At 34.4% G+C, this 16,552-nt stretch overlaps 1 protein-coding gene across 16 annotated transcripts in view; it reads left to right on the forward strand.

The window, feature by feature from the left end:
• LOC129801634 (guanine nucleotide exchange factor DBS) overlaps nucleotides 1-16,552 on the forward strand; it is a 102,523-nt gene that overhangs the window by 78,252 nt on the left and 7,719 nt on the right. For 11 of the 16 annotated variants that reach the window (XM_055846853.1, XM_055846851.1, XM_055846852.1 and 8 more), the window contains exons 12-16: nucleotides 7,687-7,872; nucleotides 7,933-8,448; nucleotides 8,510-8,715; nucleotides 14,515-14,758; nucleotides 15,917-16,043. In XM_055846853.1, the coding sequence (XP_055702828.1) occupies nucleotides 7,687-7,872; nucleotides 7,933-8,448; nucleotides 8,510-8,715; nucleotides 14,515-14,758; nucleotides 15,917-16,043 (1,279 nt within the window). Of the gene's footprint in view, nucleotides 1-7,686; nucleotides 7,873-7,932; nucleotides 8,449-8,509; nucleotides 8,716-14,514; nucleotides 14,759-15,027; nucleotides 15,432-15,916; nucleotides 16,044-16,552 lie in introns of those variants that run through there. The other 5 variants (XM_055846854.1, XM_055846856.1, XM_055846858.1 and 2 more) reach the window with 1 other exon arrangement.

Raw genomic sequence — 16,552 nt, forward strand, 5'->3', positions numbered from 1 at the left:
TAAATTTTGTTTATTTATAGATATTTGTCACAGAGGAGCCCACTGAGAAGGCCCTTTTCATCGGTATGAGACCTCTAAATGCTCTCACCACATCTATTATTCTGCAATATATGGAAAAGGTAAGTGATGCAATCTATTATGCTATTTTCTAAACTACTTAATCAATACTACAAATCAATACTCTTTTCAGATCCACCAAAGTACGGAGATGTTTCACTCGTCCGAAGTAATGCAAGTTAGAGCCTTTCTGTTCCATCCTATGGAAGGACGAGGAAGACATCATAATCCTAATGGGATGGTAGCGGATAACATTCGTCAGTTTAAGAACAAGAGCGCTGTAGATTTTAATAACCAGGGCAATTGTTTACCGATAGCCCTTCTTGTGGGTAAGTACCTTTTGACTGATAAAGCTGAATTGGACAGAAAAATTAAAAGTTATCGTCGATATTGTAATATTTTCAAACAAGATGCGGAAAAATTTGTTCTTAGCCTCGGAATGAAAGTATCTGACAATGGTCAATATAATTTAGAGTTAATCCATAATTTTGTGAAAAAAGAAGAATTTAAATTCAGGGTAAGGGTATTCAATAAATTAAATGATGCAAAAAGTATTATTTTGTCTACAAAGAGAACTCAGGAAAATATTAATAACGTAATTCACATATTTTATTCCGAGGCTGAACAACACTTTTTTTGCATTAAAAACTTAAAAGGATTTTACAATTTCAAATTTCAATGTTACTATTGTGATCAGTTGTATAATAAGTCACATATTTGTCCTGAAAAATGCCGTTTTTGTGGCAACAATTCACCATGTCTCAATATCCCCGAAAAGATCGATTGTTCAAATTGCAATCGTAGATTCCCTGGAGAATCCTGCTTCAATTTTCATGTTGAGAATGGAACATGTAGTGAGATCAAAATCTGCAAAGACTGTGACAGAACTTACAAGGTTTGTGAGCCACATGAATGTTTCACAACACTTTGTAATATCTGTTACAAAAAAGTCACTAGTCCTCATTACTGTTTCATTCAGCCCTTCAAGAAAAATGCCCCAAAGGAGTTTTCATTGATATTTTATGATTTTGAGTGCGAGCTTGTAGAGAAGGAAAATGGGTTTTCTGATCATATCCCAAATTTATGTGTTGCACATGAGGTTTGTCATTTATGTGCAAAATCCACAGAGTCCGATCCCGAATGTTCAAATTGTAGCCCAGCGATCCATATTTTTGAAAATGATTCTAACGGGTCGTGCGTTAAAAAATTTGTGGATTACGCTCTTAAATTTAGACCTTTTCCTTCAGCAATAATTGCTCATAATGCCAAAAGCTACGATGGGCAATTTATTCTGGAAGAATTGTGCAAGAGAGATGAAGAAATCAGTCCTATCTTCACAGGATGCAAAATTTTGTATGTGAAGATAAGGAACATTGTATTTTTAGACTCTTTGAGCTTCATCCCTTTTGCATTGTCTAAATTTAGTGCAAGTTTCGGGCTCCGCGATTGCGAAAAGGGTGAATACCCTTATAAATTCAACATTTCGAAAAATATGAATTATGTTGGAAAGTATCCTCCACAGGAAATGTATGCAATCGAGTCAATGTCGTCAAATCGGTACGAAAAGTTTCTAGCGTGGTACGAATTAAATAAAGATAACACTTTTGATAATCGGAAAGAATTGATACATTATTGTAATCAGGATGTCAAAATTCTTAAACTCGGGTCCTTAAATTTCATGTACTCATTTATAGATACTACCGGAATCAATCCATTTTTGCAGGCGATTACTTTAGCCGATGCTGTAATGAAGGTGTATAGAAAGAATTATCTCAAACCGAATACTCTTGCTATTACACCGAAAAGTAATTACAGCTCGACCTATAATAATCTCCAAAGTAAAATTGGCTTGAAATGGCTTGTGTATCAAAAAATGATTACAGGAAAAGATATTCGATACGAAGTTAAACTTAAAAATTGTCATTATATTGTCGACGGCTTTGACGACAGCACAAACACTGTGTATAGTTTCGAAGGATGTTATTATCATGGGCATACATGTTTCTTGAATAGAGACTATGTATGTTCAGGAAATTCATCTGACACTATACAGAGCCGTTATGAAGCAACCTTGGCTCGATTGCGACGTATCGAAAGCATGGGCTATAATCTGATTTCGGTATGGGAATGTGATTTCCGAAAACTTCTTAAATCAGATCCTGAATTGGACACTAGTTTGAACAATCATCCTGAAATAGTCGATGCAGGGTTTGATTTGAGGAGTGCGGTGTACGGAGGCCGAACTGAAGTGTTTAAATTATACCAAAAAAGCGGTCCAGGGGATAAAATTTATTATTACGATTTCACATCATTATACCCCTGGGCCAATAAATACTCAAAATATTTCATCGGTCATCCTACCATCGTGAAAACTTTTGGAAATCCAGAGGAAATATTAAATTATGATGGTGTGGTTAAATGCACAGTGCTGCCCCCACGGAACTTATATTTACCATGCTTGCCGTATAGGTGCAACGATCGTTTAATATTTCCTCTCTGTAGATCTTGCACAGAGATGATTAACACGGATAAATGCACACATTCTGATGATGAACGAACTCTCACCGGATTCTGGTCGTTAGATGAAATCCGATTGGCAGTCCGTCATGGATACAAAATTATTAAATCTTTTGAAGTTTGGTCGTACCAGACGGTACAGTACAATCGGAATTCTAACGAAAGGGGTCTCTTTGCCGATTTTGTGGACAACTTCCTTAAAATAAAACAAGAATCCAGTGGATGGCCTACAGATACAGATACTGATGAAGCAAAGGAGAGTTACATCCGCGAATATTTAGAGAAGGAAGGTGTGCAATTGGAAAAGGAAAAAATCTGCATGAACAAGGGGTTGCGATTGCTTACCAAGCTAGTCTTGAATAGTCTTTGGGGAAGATTCATAATGCGTGAAAATTTCACAAAGACTAGCATTTGCAACTCACCCGAGGATTTAAATAGATTAATTGGGTCTGAAGATATCCAGCTAATGGATTTATATCCCGTTGGGGAAAAGCAGATTTTTGTTTCGTGGAAGTATATTGCCGAAGCCGAGTCTGCATCAAAATATGTGAACCTCGGTGTAGGTATATGTACCACCACGAACGCCCGAATCAAGTTGTACTCAATCCTCTCTAAATTAGGAGATAAACTTCTTTATTGCGACACAGACTCTGTGATCTTTACGGTTCCTGCTGGCGAAGAGAACCCTTTAAGCTGCGGAAAGTTTTTGGGGGAACTTACTGACGAGCTAGCAGATTACGGAGAGGGATCTTTCATCGAGGAATATGTCAGTTGTGGCCCAAAGACTTATGCTCTTAAGATCTTTTCACCCTCTACAAACACGTACTCATATAAAATAGTGGCTAAAGGCATCAGCATGAACCATGAGGTGGAAAGGCATCTCGATTTCAATGCTTTAAAATCAATTGTTTTCGGAGATATTGAAACACTGAATATTGACTACAAAAATCGCATTTTTCGTCAAAAACGATTCAAAATCCTGTCCGGTGCAGCCAGTAAAAAGGTACAATTTACACTTACAAAAAGGAGGTGTGTAGAAGATTATAAGACATTGCCCTTTGGATATTAAAAAATGTAGATAAGAAAAAATTAAATTTTCAATTTTTTATGTAACTTAGGCTTTTAACTATTACTAAAATGTAAATAGATAGATTTATGACACTCGATACACAATTTTATTGTATAGTTTTGCTAAGGTTAATACATCTGTAAATAAATTAGAGGAGTATTTTTCATACAAGAAATTTGTGTTTTAAATCAAAGCTCTACATACTTTTCCTTTGATGTATTTCTTCTGTCTTGAAAGCGGTATACACCAGTGAGAATTGTAAGGTAAGTTTAAGATGGTAATAATAATAATTCTAATTCACAAAAGAAAAAAATCTCTTATCAATAAAGAACAAATTCCCCGTATGGTAATTATTAGTTAATTTCATATGTGATGTCGCGTGGACAATTTTTGCAACGCAAGGTTTACAAAAAAACACTTTTTCACATTCCTTCTTCACTTGACTCCAAACGTCTCCATATGAATCATACACAGTGCATAAAAAATTAATTCATTGACAATTTTCCTATTCTTCTGCAATTCTTCTCACTCCACTTCACACTTAACCAACGCGCGATGCAAGAGATCATATTTCGATCATTCCCAAGCGCATAGAAATGTATATTTGGCACCTTCGACCAGAGTTTTGTATATTCCATAATAGCCTGTTGGTATTGTGCGGATCTCTTAATCACAAGGTCTGGAGTTCGATTCCACTGGATGGAAAATCTTTTTCACATTACATTGATTAGGAAAAAGTGATGATGATGCAGAGAAGTAAACAAAATTTAAAAAAAAAATCAGAAAACATTTAAATATGCTAAAAAAGTTAATATGCGAGCATTAAAAGCCCTATGAAAATTTCAATTCAAAATTCTCCACATGTCATCAAAACACAATATTGCATGATAAAAAAAATGTAACATCAGCATCATAGTTGTTGGGTCATCATAAATCAGTGAAAAACGTGTGACGTCATTCAAAAGTAGTGTCAAATGTGAAGTTCAATGAACTTGCAGTGTTGATGTGTGACAGTCATGTCCACGATAACACCGTCAAAAGCGTGATGTCATCGTCAGGCACTTGCGCGCACCTCTCAGTGGCTGACGTCAGCAACAGGCACTTGCGCGAACTATACTACTCCTAATACTTCTTTTAAGGCGACATCGTACCTTCCTTTGAGAAAAGTTGATCAAAATTTTACCCAAAATTCATTTAAAAGCATATTTTGAAGATTTTGAAAATTAGGTTTTGCACAATTGGCAAAAAAACATTAAGTTTTCAAAACATGTAAAAAATACTATAATGTAATTTAAATTTTTGAGGTCAGGTCTAATGGCCTCTACTCGACACATTGGGAGTAATTTTCATTTTCAAAATTGCTTTTTTGAAGGAAATTGCCTGCAGCGCTGTTGGTGGAAACATCAGAATTCTCTTAAAAAATCCAATTTTTTGATAAAAATTACTCCTAATGTGTAGAGACCTTAATATATCCAAAAATGGCTTAAAATTGTAAATATTTAATTTATTTCCCATATTGAGATTCTAAAATCACTTATTTCTCAAAATAAAAATTTGTTCAGTAAAGGCCTCTACACATTGGGAGCAATTTTCATCAAAAATTGCATTTTTGACAGAATTTTGACGTTTCTGTCTACAGCACTGCAGCCAATTTCCTTCAAAAAGCAATTTTTGACGAAAATTGTTCTCAATGTGTAGACACCTTAAAGTTAAAAAGTTTCAAATTACAATAAAAATGACTGGTTTATAATCTCTTTTACTTAGTGTTGAATTACAAAAAAAGTTGAATAAGTTAAACCAATGTATGGTTAAAATACTAATTTAAAGAGGCTCAGTGGATCCAATAGATAAAATTAAGTGTCTTAGGTGTCTTATAAACTTAAAAAAACGTATTTACAAATTTATTTAAGAGAGCTGTTCAAGGGTAAGGCCCCATCAAAATTGTCTCTTTGCTACCCCTTATATCCGCCACTTAAATCAGACAACTTCAGTGAAATATAATATCATTGAAATTTTGAGTTATTTGAACTCTGATTCAAAACAGTTATTTAAGTATATTTAACAAAAATATAAATAATACAAAAAATATGCAAAAGACATTTTAAAACCCGAGATCACAATGCATTTCTCCATAAGCTAGACCATTAAAAAACTTTATTAATGTGAGTAAATTATGCGAAACTACTTTTGGGATTGAGCACATTGTTTTATTTATTTTTTCTTATTGTATTTAGCGATTCTTAACAATATTATAAATAAAATAACGATTTTGAGTGGGGCCCTCAGGACGAAAAAAAAGGAAACCTTTTCCAAAATGCAAGCCGTTTCAACGTTTTTTTAATATTTTTGTATATTAAATGCATTAATCGTTAACTCTTTCCGGACCACAACATATCCAGTGAACGAATTTCAGTAAAACTCACTTTATTGTAAGTCTTAGTGGTCAAATATGATACTTTTACAGAGAAAGAATTTTTTCCTCCTCTGGGAAATTGGAAAACTCAAGGGTACTCTCGTCCCCAAAAGAACGCAAAGCATACAAACTTCAATTTTCCCAAAGCCAATATTATCGATTTTGTAAACTATTTGTGCGTGTCAAAGGACTCCTTTACAATGTTGATCACTAAAACACAATGAAATATTGACTAGTATCTTCTGCGATGTCCAGGAAGTTTAATTTTAATTAAACTGCTTGGGATTCGGCTTTGCGCTTGTGATCCGGAACCACTTTCTGATGCTATGCATTGTTTTTAATTTCTTTAAATTTTGTATATTTATTTTTTCTTTTTTTTATGACTCACTGTCTGATGTCATTAATTGTTTGTCTAATTCATGTTTTTTTATTTTTCTTAATTTTAATTACAACAATTTGTTGTGTATAGTGGCCATACAGCTTTTATGGCTAGGCCCATTTCTTACCATTAAGGCACTCATGGACAGACTCACCACTTAAAAAAATTGTAAAAGTGTAAACCTGACCATACAACCTATGAAGGGGTTTTCCATCGTTTTACCCTGGAGGTTGGTCACCAACGCTAAGACGGCGATGGCCGCAAGGTACGGTGGGGTTAACATGAGTTATTGTAAGTTATTAATGGTAATGAAAAATAAATACAATATACAATATATATATACAATAAGTGCTAAAAAAGACACCAAGCTCCTGCTTGTCAACAGATTCCTCATAATATTTTACACATAACACTTTAAAACACACTTCTTTCAACACGATGTTATTGTAGACACATTAAGCTTTCTCAAAAACATAAAAATCAGGAAGAATAGGAAAAACTTCCCTGAAAGTAATCTCCCTCGCTGCCAAATGTCAAAATTATCGGCCAGATTGGCAAAAATGTCGCTCCCGCTTGGAATTTTCTTACAAGGTTGGTGTCAAAAAAGCAAATGGCGGGCATTGGCGGGATAACCTTACATTTGACCTCTAGATTTTTGCGGATGAGAGTACCCATAAAGTTTGAACAAGTTTTTTTTTTGAAAATTTAAGAAAAAATTATTTTTCGAATTTATGCAATTTGTCATTGTTAGTTATCATACTTATTGGCCCCGAGAGATTTTTTTCTTATTCTGGTCTAGAAATATCAAAAAAGTCACAATATCTGCAAGGAAGCAGAAAATCGAAAATTCACGATTTTTGACCAAAAATATCTAAGCTCAGGAGTTAATTAGGATCCTGCAAAAAATATCCTAGATTTGGACATCCTTATAGTTTGTACTTATCCAGAAGAATCGGATTTTTATCGATTCTAGATAGTCTAAAAAAATTGTTGTTTCCATGGGTACCCAGTGTCCCAAAGGAGACGAAGGAGTTAATACTTAAAGCAGGTTAAACTGTAGCTTTTTTGTAATAATTTTTATTTTATTGCCATTGTGACTATAGTAAACTTCTTAAATGTGGAGGCCCTTAAAATGCGGGGGCCCGGTGCCATAGCCTCGGGGAACCCACCTAAATCCGGCACTGCCTATATTGTATTTACAATAACGATTTCAGTTACTAAATTTATTCCATTTTTTTTAATATATTTTAGGGCTATCGGGATCAGATGCTGTCCGAAGAGATGGCAGCCCTTGTCCCACCTGGACTTCAGGGAAAAGAAGATGTTCTCTTTGGAAACCTCCATGAATTGTACACTTTTCACAGTGAGGTTTTCCTCAAGGATCTTGAAAATTGCATATCAACAACGGAGCTTGTTGCACTATGTTTTGTTCAAAGAGTAAGTCTGATCCTAACAAGTGCAAACATTTCAAGATTCCTAATGAATCTTCCCTTTTAGCGTGACACATTCTACCGTTTGTATTCGTACTATTGCCAAAACATTCCCCGATCGGAACAGCTCCGTGAAACTCTCGTAGATACTCACTTGTTCCTGCAGGAATGTCAGAAGCGTCTAGGGCACAAGCTACCCTTGGCTGCTTATCTTCTGAAGCCTGTTCAACGGATCACCAAGTATCAGCTGTTGCTCAAGGACCTTCTGCGCTTCAGTGATAATGGCACTTGCGCTAAGGAACTCCAAAAAGCTCTAGACTGCATGCTAATTGTGCTCAAATGTGTCAACGATTCGATGCATCAGATTGCTATTACGGGATTCCCAGCTGATCTTTCGCAACAAGGTGAGCTACTTCTACAAGACTCTTTTCAAGTTTGGACTGACAGTAAGAAGGACCTGAGGCTTCGACTGAAAACCCAGCAACGGCATATTTTTCTGTACCAGAAAGCGATGCTTTTCTGCAAGCAAGCTTCAAAGACGGGACACAATAAGAGCACGTATCAGTACAAGCATTACGTCAAGGTAAATTTTATTTCTTTACAAATTTCTTTTGTATCAAATTTAATTCATATTTTGCATATAGATGTCTCAAATCGGACTGACAGAGTCCGTACGCGGAGATCCAAGACGATTTGAAATATGGCTTCAAGGACGCCAAGAGGTGCATACAATTCAGGCATCTACAGTGGACATAAAAAATAAGTGGGTGGCTGAAATCAAAAAGGTTCTTCTTAATCAATTAGAAGAGCTCAAAGGCGAAAAGATTAAACAGTATGGCCTCAATCACAAGTAAGTCTCTTCCTTCCGAAATTTTGAAATCTACCTATTTGTAGGCTATTTATTTCGTGAATGTTCTGTTTGTTTAACAGAGGATTACCTTTACGTTTTTACACTCAACCACGAAGATTTCTTCATAGAATTATCTCATTGTGAGTTTAATAATCTGAATTATGGGTTTAAAAGAAAATACAAGCTATATTTTCGGATTTTATAATATATTCCGCCTTACGTAGGAGTATTTTCCAATATTTAATATTTTACAGATATTTGCCTTAATTGGTCAAGGCTTCTACACATATTGGGAGTATTTTTTTCTTCTTCTTTTAGGCACTTTTGTATAATGCATTAGTTTTTTTTCTCACGAGAATTGCTCAAAATGTGTAAAGGTTAAATTAACTGAGAAGCAGTTCTACTAGGAAAAATAAAAAGGTACAAAGTAAAGGCTACTACACTGAGAGAGAAATCCGAAAAAGTTAAAATAACATTCCGGAAGTGTTGATTTTACCCTGCATTATTTATCCGAAATATCGGTGTAAATATTATGCTTTTTAGATGTATTATGGGTTAAAGTTACCCTTTTTCATGTTAATTTTACACTTGAAAAGGTGTGAAATTAACATTAAAAAATGTTAATATATTTTTACACCTAAAAAGTGTTAAAGTTACGAAGAAAAAAGTTAATCGCACCCTCTTATGATGCAATTAACTTTTTTCCTCATAACTTTAACACTTTTTAGGTGTAGAAATATATCAACATTTTTAATGTTAATTTTACACCTTTTTAGGGTAAAATTAACATGAAAAAGGGTAACTTTAATCCCTAATACACCTAAAAAGGGTAACATTTACACCGATTTTAAATCAATATTGTAGAGTAAAATTAACATTTCCGGAATGTTATTTTATTTTTTTTCGGGTTTCTCTCAGTGTGTAGTAAAAATGCTAAAGGTTTATTGCGACCGTTTGCTGTTGGATCTTATTTGACATTTTTTTTTTGTAAAGTTATCAAATTTTGATTATTTCGAACAATCCCCTGGCAAGTGGCATTCGGAGTTAAAAGGCATCTTCTGACACTACCATTTAATTCATATGTTTTTTTTTTTTTTAGAAGCTCTTACGTATTATAAGATCAGGGTACTGTGCGGAGGAGAGATAAATGTACTAAATTTCTGTTTAAATACAATTTATCTTAGAGCCCTGAGACCTGAATCCAAGATCAATTTAAGACTTGGGTTCTAATAGCTCCAAATAAAAAAAAATCAACTTGGCAGGACTTGCTTTCAAAGGAGTGCTTCGAAAAACATTTTAAGTATATCACTGATTTGTACTTTCAAATGTTTCGAATAGAACTTTTAAAGAATCTTTTTATCAAATACTTATCGCTTCCAGACTCTTTCCTTTCTGCTGAATAAAATTCCTGTAGTTATGCAACATTCTGGGCAGGAATTCTTTTATTACCTATATTACGGATTTGATTTTTTCCTCAAAAAGCATCCCAAACTATCAGGAGAAGACATCTTACATTAAATTATTTCCTTTGTGATAAAGAAAATAAAAAATGACACTGTGCCTCAAAGAGGGTTCACCACAGAGTTGCCCATAAGTCCTTGGTTCAATTTTTGTCAGTTTGGCGTTTAAGACACAACTGATCAATCTTTTGGCAGAGTCATTATCTTCATTATTTTCAACCGCTTATCCCTATTCGGGTCGCGAGCCTATGATATCAAGGTTAACAGCCCATGCTTGTTGATTCTCCGCCACATCAGGAAGATGGTCAGGTTCGATCCCAAGGCACTCCAAGGCAAGATCTTTAATTTTATTCAGCCACCTTGCCCTAGGTCTGCCCCGATGTCGACGCCTCCCCACAATGGCTTGCATAGCTTTTCTAGAGAATCTTTCTTCATTCATGGCGTTTAACATGACCATACCATTGAAGTTGTGATATCTCAACCCAAAAAAGCAACTCCTGGACTCTTAGCTCATCATGAACGGCTACGTTCCTCCCTCGATCTCGGCGAGTGATTCCCTTAACCGCCCGGAGGTACCTCATCTCAGCAGCTTGCTCTCGCGATCTTATACATTCGGTCATTACCCAAATGTCATGACCACACAGCTTTGAAATCCGATAATTTAGACGAATGAATAAGCCCCCTCATAACTGCAGAAGCTTGACCGATTCGCAACGAGAGTTCTGCCTCCATCCTACCATCATTCGTTTCTTGGCAGAGTGTTCTTATGTAATTCTTAAGGACTTTCTCTCCCGAAGTTGCTGATACGTGTTAATCTCGTTGAAGGGATTGAATTGAAGAAACTTTCAAAGCATCCCTTCAGCGCACTTTTTTAGATAATCGAAGTCACATTTAAAAAGGGATAATTCTCGTCCAAGGGCTTTGATGGAAAGCATCCTTTGGGCCTTTTCGGTCATGATTCTTTTAAATTTGAAAGGATTAACAACTGTGACCTTTTTATTTTTACTAGTATCATTGATAAAAGTTTTAAAGATCTTAACTTTTTTTTTTAATATTGACAATGGGAGTTGCTAGGCTTTGTATCGTATCCGTTAAGCAGTCTTCAAAGTACAGCTTTAGCCCAGTTCCAAAATCCCTTATGTTAAAAAAAAAAATCAAATAATTGAAACGATTTTGCAAAATTCAATAGAATAATTTTCCCATAACAATCTATTGTTTAGAAATCAGAAAATTTAAGCCATATGGATAAACCTAAGGTCTGACAACTTCATAATCTACATCAGTGAAAGACACTGGACACACTTACGACTAAAGCCCAGAGACGACTAAGCTCATTCGTAGCCAAGTCAGTTTCTGACACACTAAAAACGGGGCTTAGTATTTATTACGACTCACAAAATATAATTTTTTTTTTATTGCACCGGACGTGTACTTTATTGATAATGAAACTATTTGTAAATTTATATCTCAGTTCACGTGTAATAAAATTATTAATTGCAATTATTTGTGAAGTGGAAGCTATCTCGCGACTTAAGTCAATTTGCGTGATTTATTGTTGTCAATAATAATAATTACACATGAGTTATGGCGTTACAATTAGTTTTGTTTTCAATAGTGTACACACGCGCATTTCAGTGGAAATATCATCGAGAATGATATTTCGTGAGTGCTAATAAATTTTAAGTATGTCAGAATATAACATGACCATGTACGAGTTTATTCATTTCTGAACTTTAGTCGCCGGTGTGTCTAGTACGTAAGGGCCTAGTTATACTCAGGCTGACCCTCGAGAATATTTAGCCTGCAACATTTGACAGTAAAAGATTTAGTAAAAATATTGAAGCAAAGGACCTCTAATCGATGATCCTAAGGCCTCAGTGCATAACAATTTGGCATAAATCTTTAACTGTTAAAAAATTTTATAGGTTGAATGGCTGAAGGCCACTACTTAGTATTCCTTGTTCCTTAACGGAGAAATTATCCCCTTCGTTAGTCAGGGCAAAAACCTTGGTATCATCTTCAATATAACTCATGGTCTGATCATGTAACGTCTATTTTCCGTAAGGGATCCCGGTCAAAACCCCGCAAGCCAAAATCTCGAAAGCCAAAATCCCGAATTCTTTTGAACATTCAGGATTTTTAACATTCGGGATTTTGGCTCTCGGGATTTTGGCTGCCATCGGCCGTAAGGTCTACTATTCTCTATACTCTCAGACTATTCCGGGACATCACGCCTTTGATTCTCGCGTGAGCGCTTCTTCTTTATTTTTTTTATTACGGTGCAGAGCTTTTCTTTGCGGCGGATAGAGACACAATTCGTTGCCTAACATTCGCATTTAATAATTTAATAAAATGCGATAAACGATGAGCAAAAAAAAACCTGTACGATTAATTTCTCTTGTAGTTTTTTCTGCTCACCGTTTATCGAATTTTCGTTTTATTTCTCCAATTTTCTTATATAATATTATTTTTACCTAGTGCCACCGAGTATGAGATAATGGAAAATTTGCGTAAGAATTGCAATGAAAATGCGTAAATTAGCGAAATACGGTGAGGCTATGACGAGCATTTTATTGTCAATGTGATTCTGCCCTAAATTTTGCTTTTGCATTTTTTTTCACAATTGAAAAAGGGATGACCCAGTCTCACTCCTAGGCTGACACCAGGATGAATTAGCCTGAGTCTATTTGGGCCTTAATATGAGCTTCATAGATAAGATTTAGCCATATGGTGTAGATCTAAAATTCCTTGTTATTTAATATCTAATGATCTTCAAGAACTGGGCTAAACTCCTCGCCTGAAATCCATGTAATCGTATTTCACTATAGGGTGCAGGCATCACTTATGGCCACATTAAGGACATATCTGCCTATAGCTTTTGATTTTTTTGACAAATTAAAGCAAAATTTTAAGAGTAATTTCTTTCATGTAGTTTCTTTCGATATATTCAAATGAATTTCCTAGGAAAATCCCTGAAACCCCGGAAAATATGTAGTTTGCCCAACCATGTAAAATTCATAACTTGTGGCCTCTTTTACGAACTTATGGCTACAATTTTAAATGATATAAAACAAACTTTGTAATAAAATAATTTTATTAGAAAAGAAAAGAAAAGCATTTTAAACACTTTCATATGTTTTTATTATTTTTCTTAACAAGTTTTTCATAGTTTTTTCAAACATTTTACTCATAATAGTAGCAGACTACTAACATTGATTCTGCGCACAGTGACCAGTAATCCAACCTGTCTTTCGTGATGGAATAGCCACGTTTGGTTGCATGAAGAACCCACCTAAGAATATCCTCCTCTGTTTGTTCTCTTTTGGGGAATATGAAAGCATCCGATATCAAATGTTTCTCCCGGAGAATTTCCGGAGATTTTAATGCATAGTTTGTGTGGGGATTGGGGTACAGCTGAAATGACTGGAATACTTGTCGTGATCACTCCATTCTCAATGCTTCTCAATACTACTTGCATCCTTTGAGTTCAATAAGAGGGCTTTTTTTTCGTATTTTGCATTATCCTAAGAGGGATATAAGAGAAAAAGTTAGGTTATTTACAACAAAATGCAGGTTTATTGAAAAAATCAACAAGATCTACACACTACTCTTTTATAAACAATTTTATGTTATAATTTCAACACTTACCTCAAATTTTATTAAATTTTTGCTAGAAAACTCAAATTCACTGAATCAAAATAACATAACTGTCAACTCGGTAAACCAAATATCTGTGAGGGCGCCACACGTCAAATTCTGTGGCCACAAGTTAATAATCTTATCAAATAAGTCATAACTTATGGCCCTGTCTTTATTTTACATTTTTTTGATTAAAAAATCATCAAAATAAAGTGGTAAATGAAAATATAGTTACTAAGAAAACAAGTTTTGAAAAATAGTACTAAATATTTTGGATTGAAGATATAAAATTTAATCATTAAAAATTATGAGATTGTTAGTAAATTTCTTAACGATTTGACGTATATTTGACCGTCTGCCGCATCAGTGAAATAATTCCCACAAAATAATTGAAATTCCACCGAAAAATAAAAGTAAATCAGTTTAAAAGTTTCATTTAATAATAGGACATCAAATATTCCTAATTTTGTGGTTCTTCGAAATTAATTTGGGGAAAAAAATTGAAGATATCTACGAAGTGGCCACAAGTATAGACTGGCCATAAATAATGCCGCCACCCTAATTCCTTGCTTTTATTTTATGATTTTAATAGATCTTAGTAAAATCCTGAAAAAAAAACGTTTAAGAAATCTTTTTTTTTTTTAATTTTAATGATTAAGTATTTTGAAGTATTTGTTGATTACTGTAATTTGTTTATCAGACAACTACGTCACACGACTTCTTGGGAAACTTCGGTGTCTGCAAGTTCTACTCCACAGAGAACATTGAGTTGCGATTCAAGTGACGCCAATAAGATCTCCAATATCTCTGAAGACTTGCCCCTGCAGACACCAGGTGTGAGTTCATCTTCGTCTGAACATGACAACCAGGAAGCTAGTGCTTGGAGTTCTGACTATTCCAACAGTGAAGATGAATATACCAATCTCGAAGATGGAGTTCAAGCGGTAAGATCAGATAGGCTTATTGACAGTAACGCTTATTCACTTCTAGAGGTTATCTTAAATAGATTTTTTTTTCTGTAAATTAGTCCTATCCACCCACCTTTTGGGATCTTTGGTTACTTTCTCACAGAATTCCGAAAATCCCTATTTGTTATGAAAATAACTCTGTCTCTCTCTCTATCTCTGAGATTCTCCCTATGACCTGGTTAATATGATCATTGAAGCGTGAGAAGGTTATTTCGGCAGAATACTGAAGACCATGTTAATTGTAGGAAGCTTGGAATATGTCTGTTGCACCCACAATCCACGCTATAAACTTATTTGGCTCATCATCCATTGACGGAGACATCTGCACAGATGATGATGACATTAAAACTCAAAATAGACGATCCAATTCCACATTCTATGTACCAATTGACGAAGCTTTCAATTAACAAAAAAAAAGTTGTGTAAAATGGGGGTTAGCGGTGTACATAAAATAAAAAACCAAAAAAAATCCAAAAGACTGCTTGACCAAAGAGAATTGAGGGTCAGATATATGTCCAGATGTAAAAGCCCTCTATAATGGAGAACCTCTTCCCAACAGCAACATCTGCCATATATATATATATATATAGTTGGGTTTAAAAGGCAAAAGGTCCAAAATGGGCTAAAAAGAAAATATAGTGCACGAAAAGTGGAAATTGAGGGAAATTTATGGATACACACTCCTTGAGTTCTTCCAATTTTATTTGAGCAAAAAAAAAGTCTTTTGAAGTAAGTTTGGTTTTCTTTAATTTCTTGTAAAGTAACTTCCTATTTCTTTTTCTAATTTTCTTTGATTTTATTTTTTATCCAAATCCTAATAACTATGGGAGCTTTTAATTGAATTTTAGTGATGCTGTATGAATGACTAAATTCAATTAAATATTTTTATTAACTATGGATCCCCTCCTCCTAAATTTTTTATCTTACGATTCTACATGTTAATAATTTGTTAATAATCTTACTGCACTCTTTGTACATTATTTATATTATAATTTCTGTACATATAATTTCTAAAGCTTCTTTTTACATATTTTTTTGCACTTTCTAGGTGTCACAAAATACTCTGAATATTGTATAATACAAATGGTTAAGATAATTCCCCCTCTGTCTACTGTTTTCTTCATTTCAATTTAGGGTAGTAAGTTTATCTCACTTGCTGATTACTGTGCAATGGGCCACTCAGAAGTCTCCATGCGAGAAGGTGACACAGTTGAACTGTTGAAAGTTGGTTGTGCTGGATGGTGGTTTGTTAAAGTTTTAGGTAAAATATCAATCAATCCAATTTATAAATACACCAATTTTAATTTTGACCCAATTATTGACTGTAATATACACAGAAAAAGATCACTTTTATTCCTTGCACTCTCTCTGGGTTGAGGTGCAATTTTTTGTGTATACAGCAGGGGGAAATTCTGCAACGATATGACAATGTCATATGATAAATGTTGAAGAAAAAATCGGGAGCAGAACATTGCTAAATGCCATTGAGCATCAAATCGCTACACAGAAAAAAAATATTTTGCAAAATTGTTCGTAAATGTCTGTGAATTCCTGTTGGGGACTTACAAAATTTTCGTAAATTTTATAACCCACAAACAAGTTCGTAAAAGTTTGTACTTTTTCACATTGTTCGTAACATGATCACTCGAAAAGTATTTTTTGTACTTTTACAAACATTTGTTCGTAAACGTACAAAATATGTTTGTAACATTTTGTCATTTGTTTGTAGAGTTTTACCAGACCAACAAAAATTTACGAAAAAAATGTTTG

Source organism: Phlebotomus papatasi, chromosome 2 (genome assembly GCF_024763615.1).
Source record: "Phlebotomus papatasi isolate M1 chromosome 2, Ppap_2.1, whole genome shotgun sequence".
Taxonomy (NCBI): Eukaryota; Metazoa; Arthropoda; class Insecta; order Diptera; family Psychodidae; genus Phlebotomus; species Phlebotomus papatasi.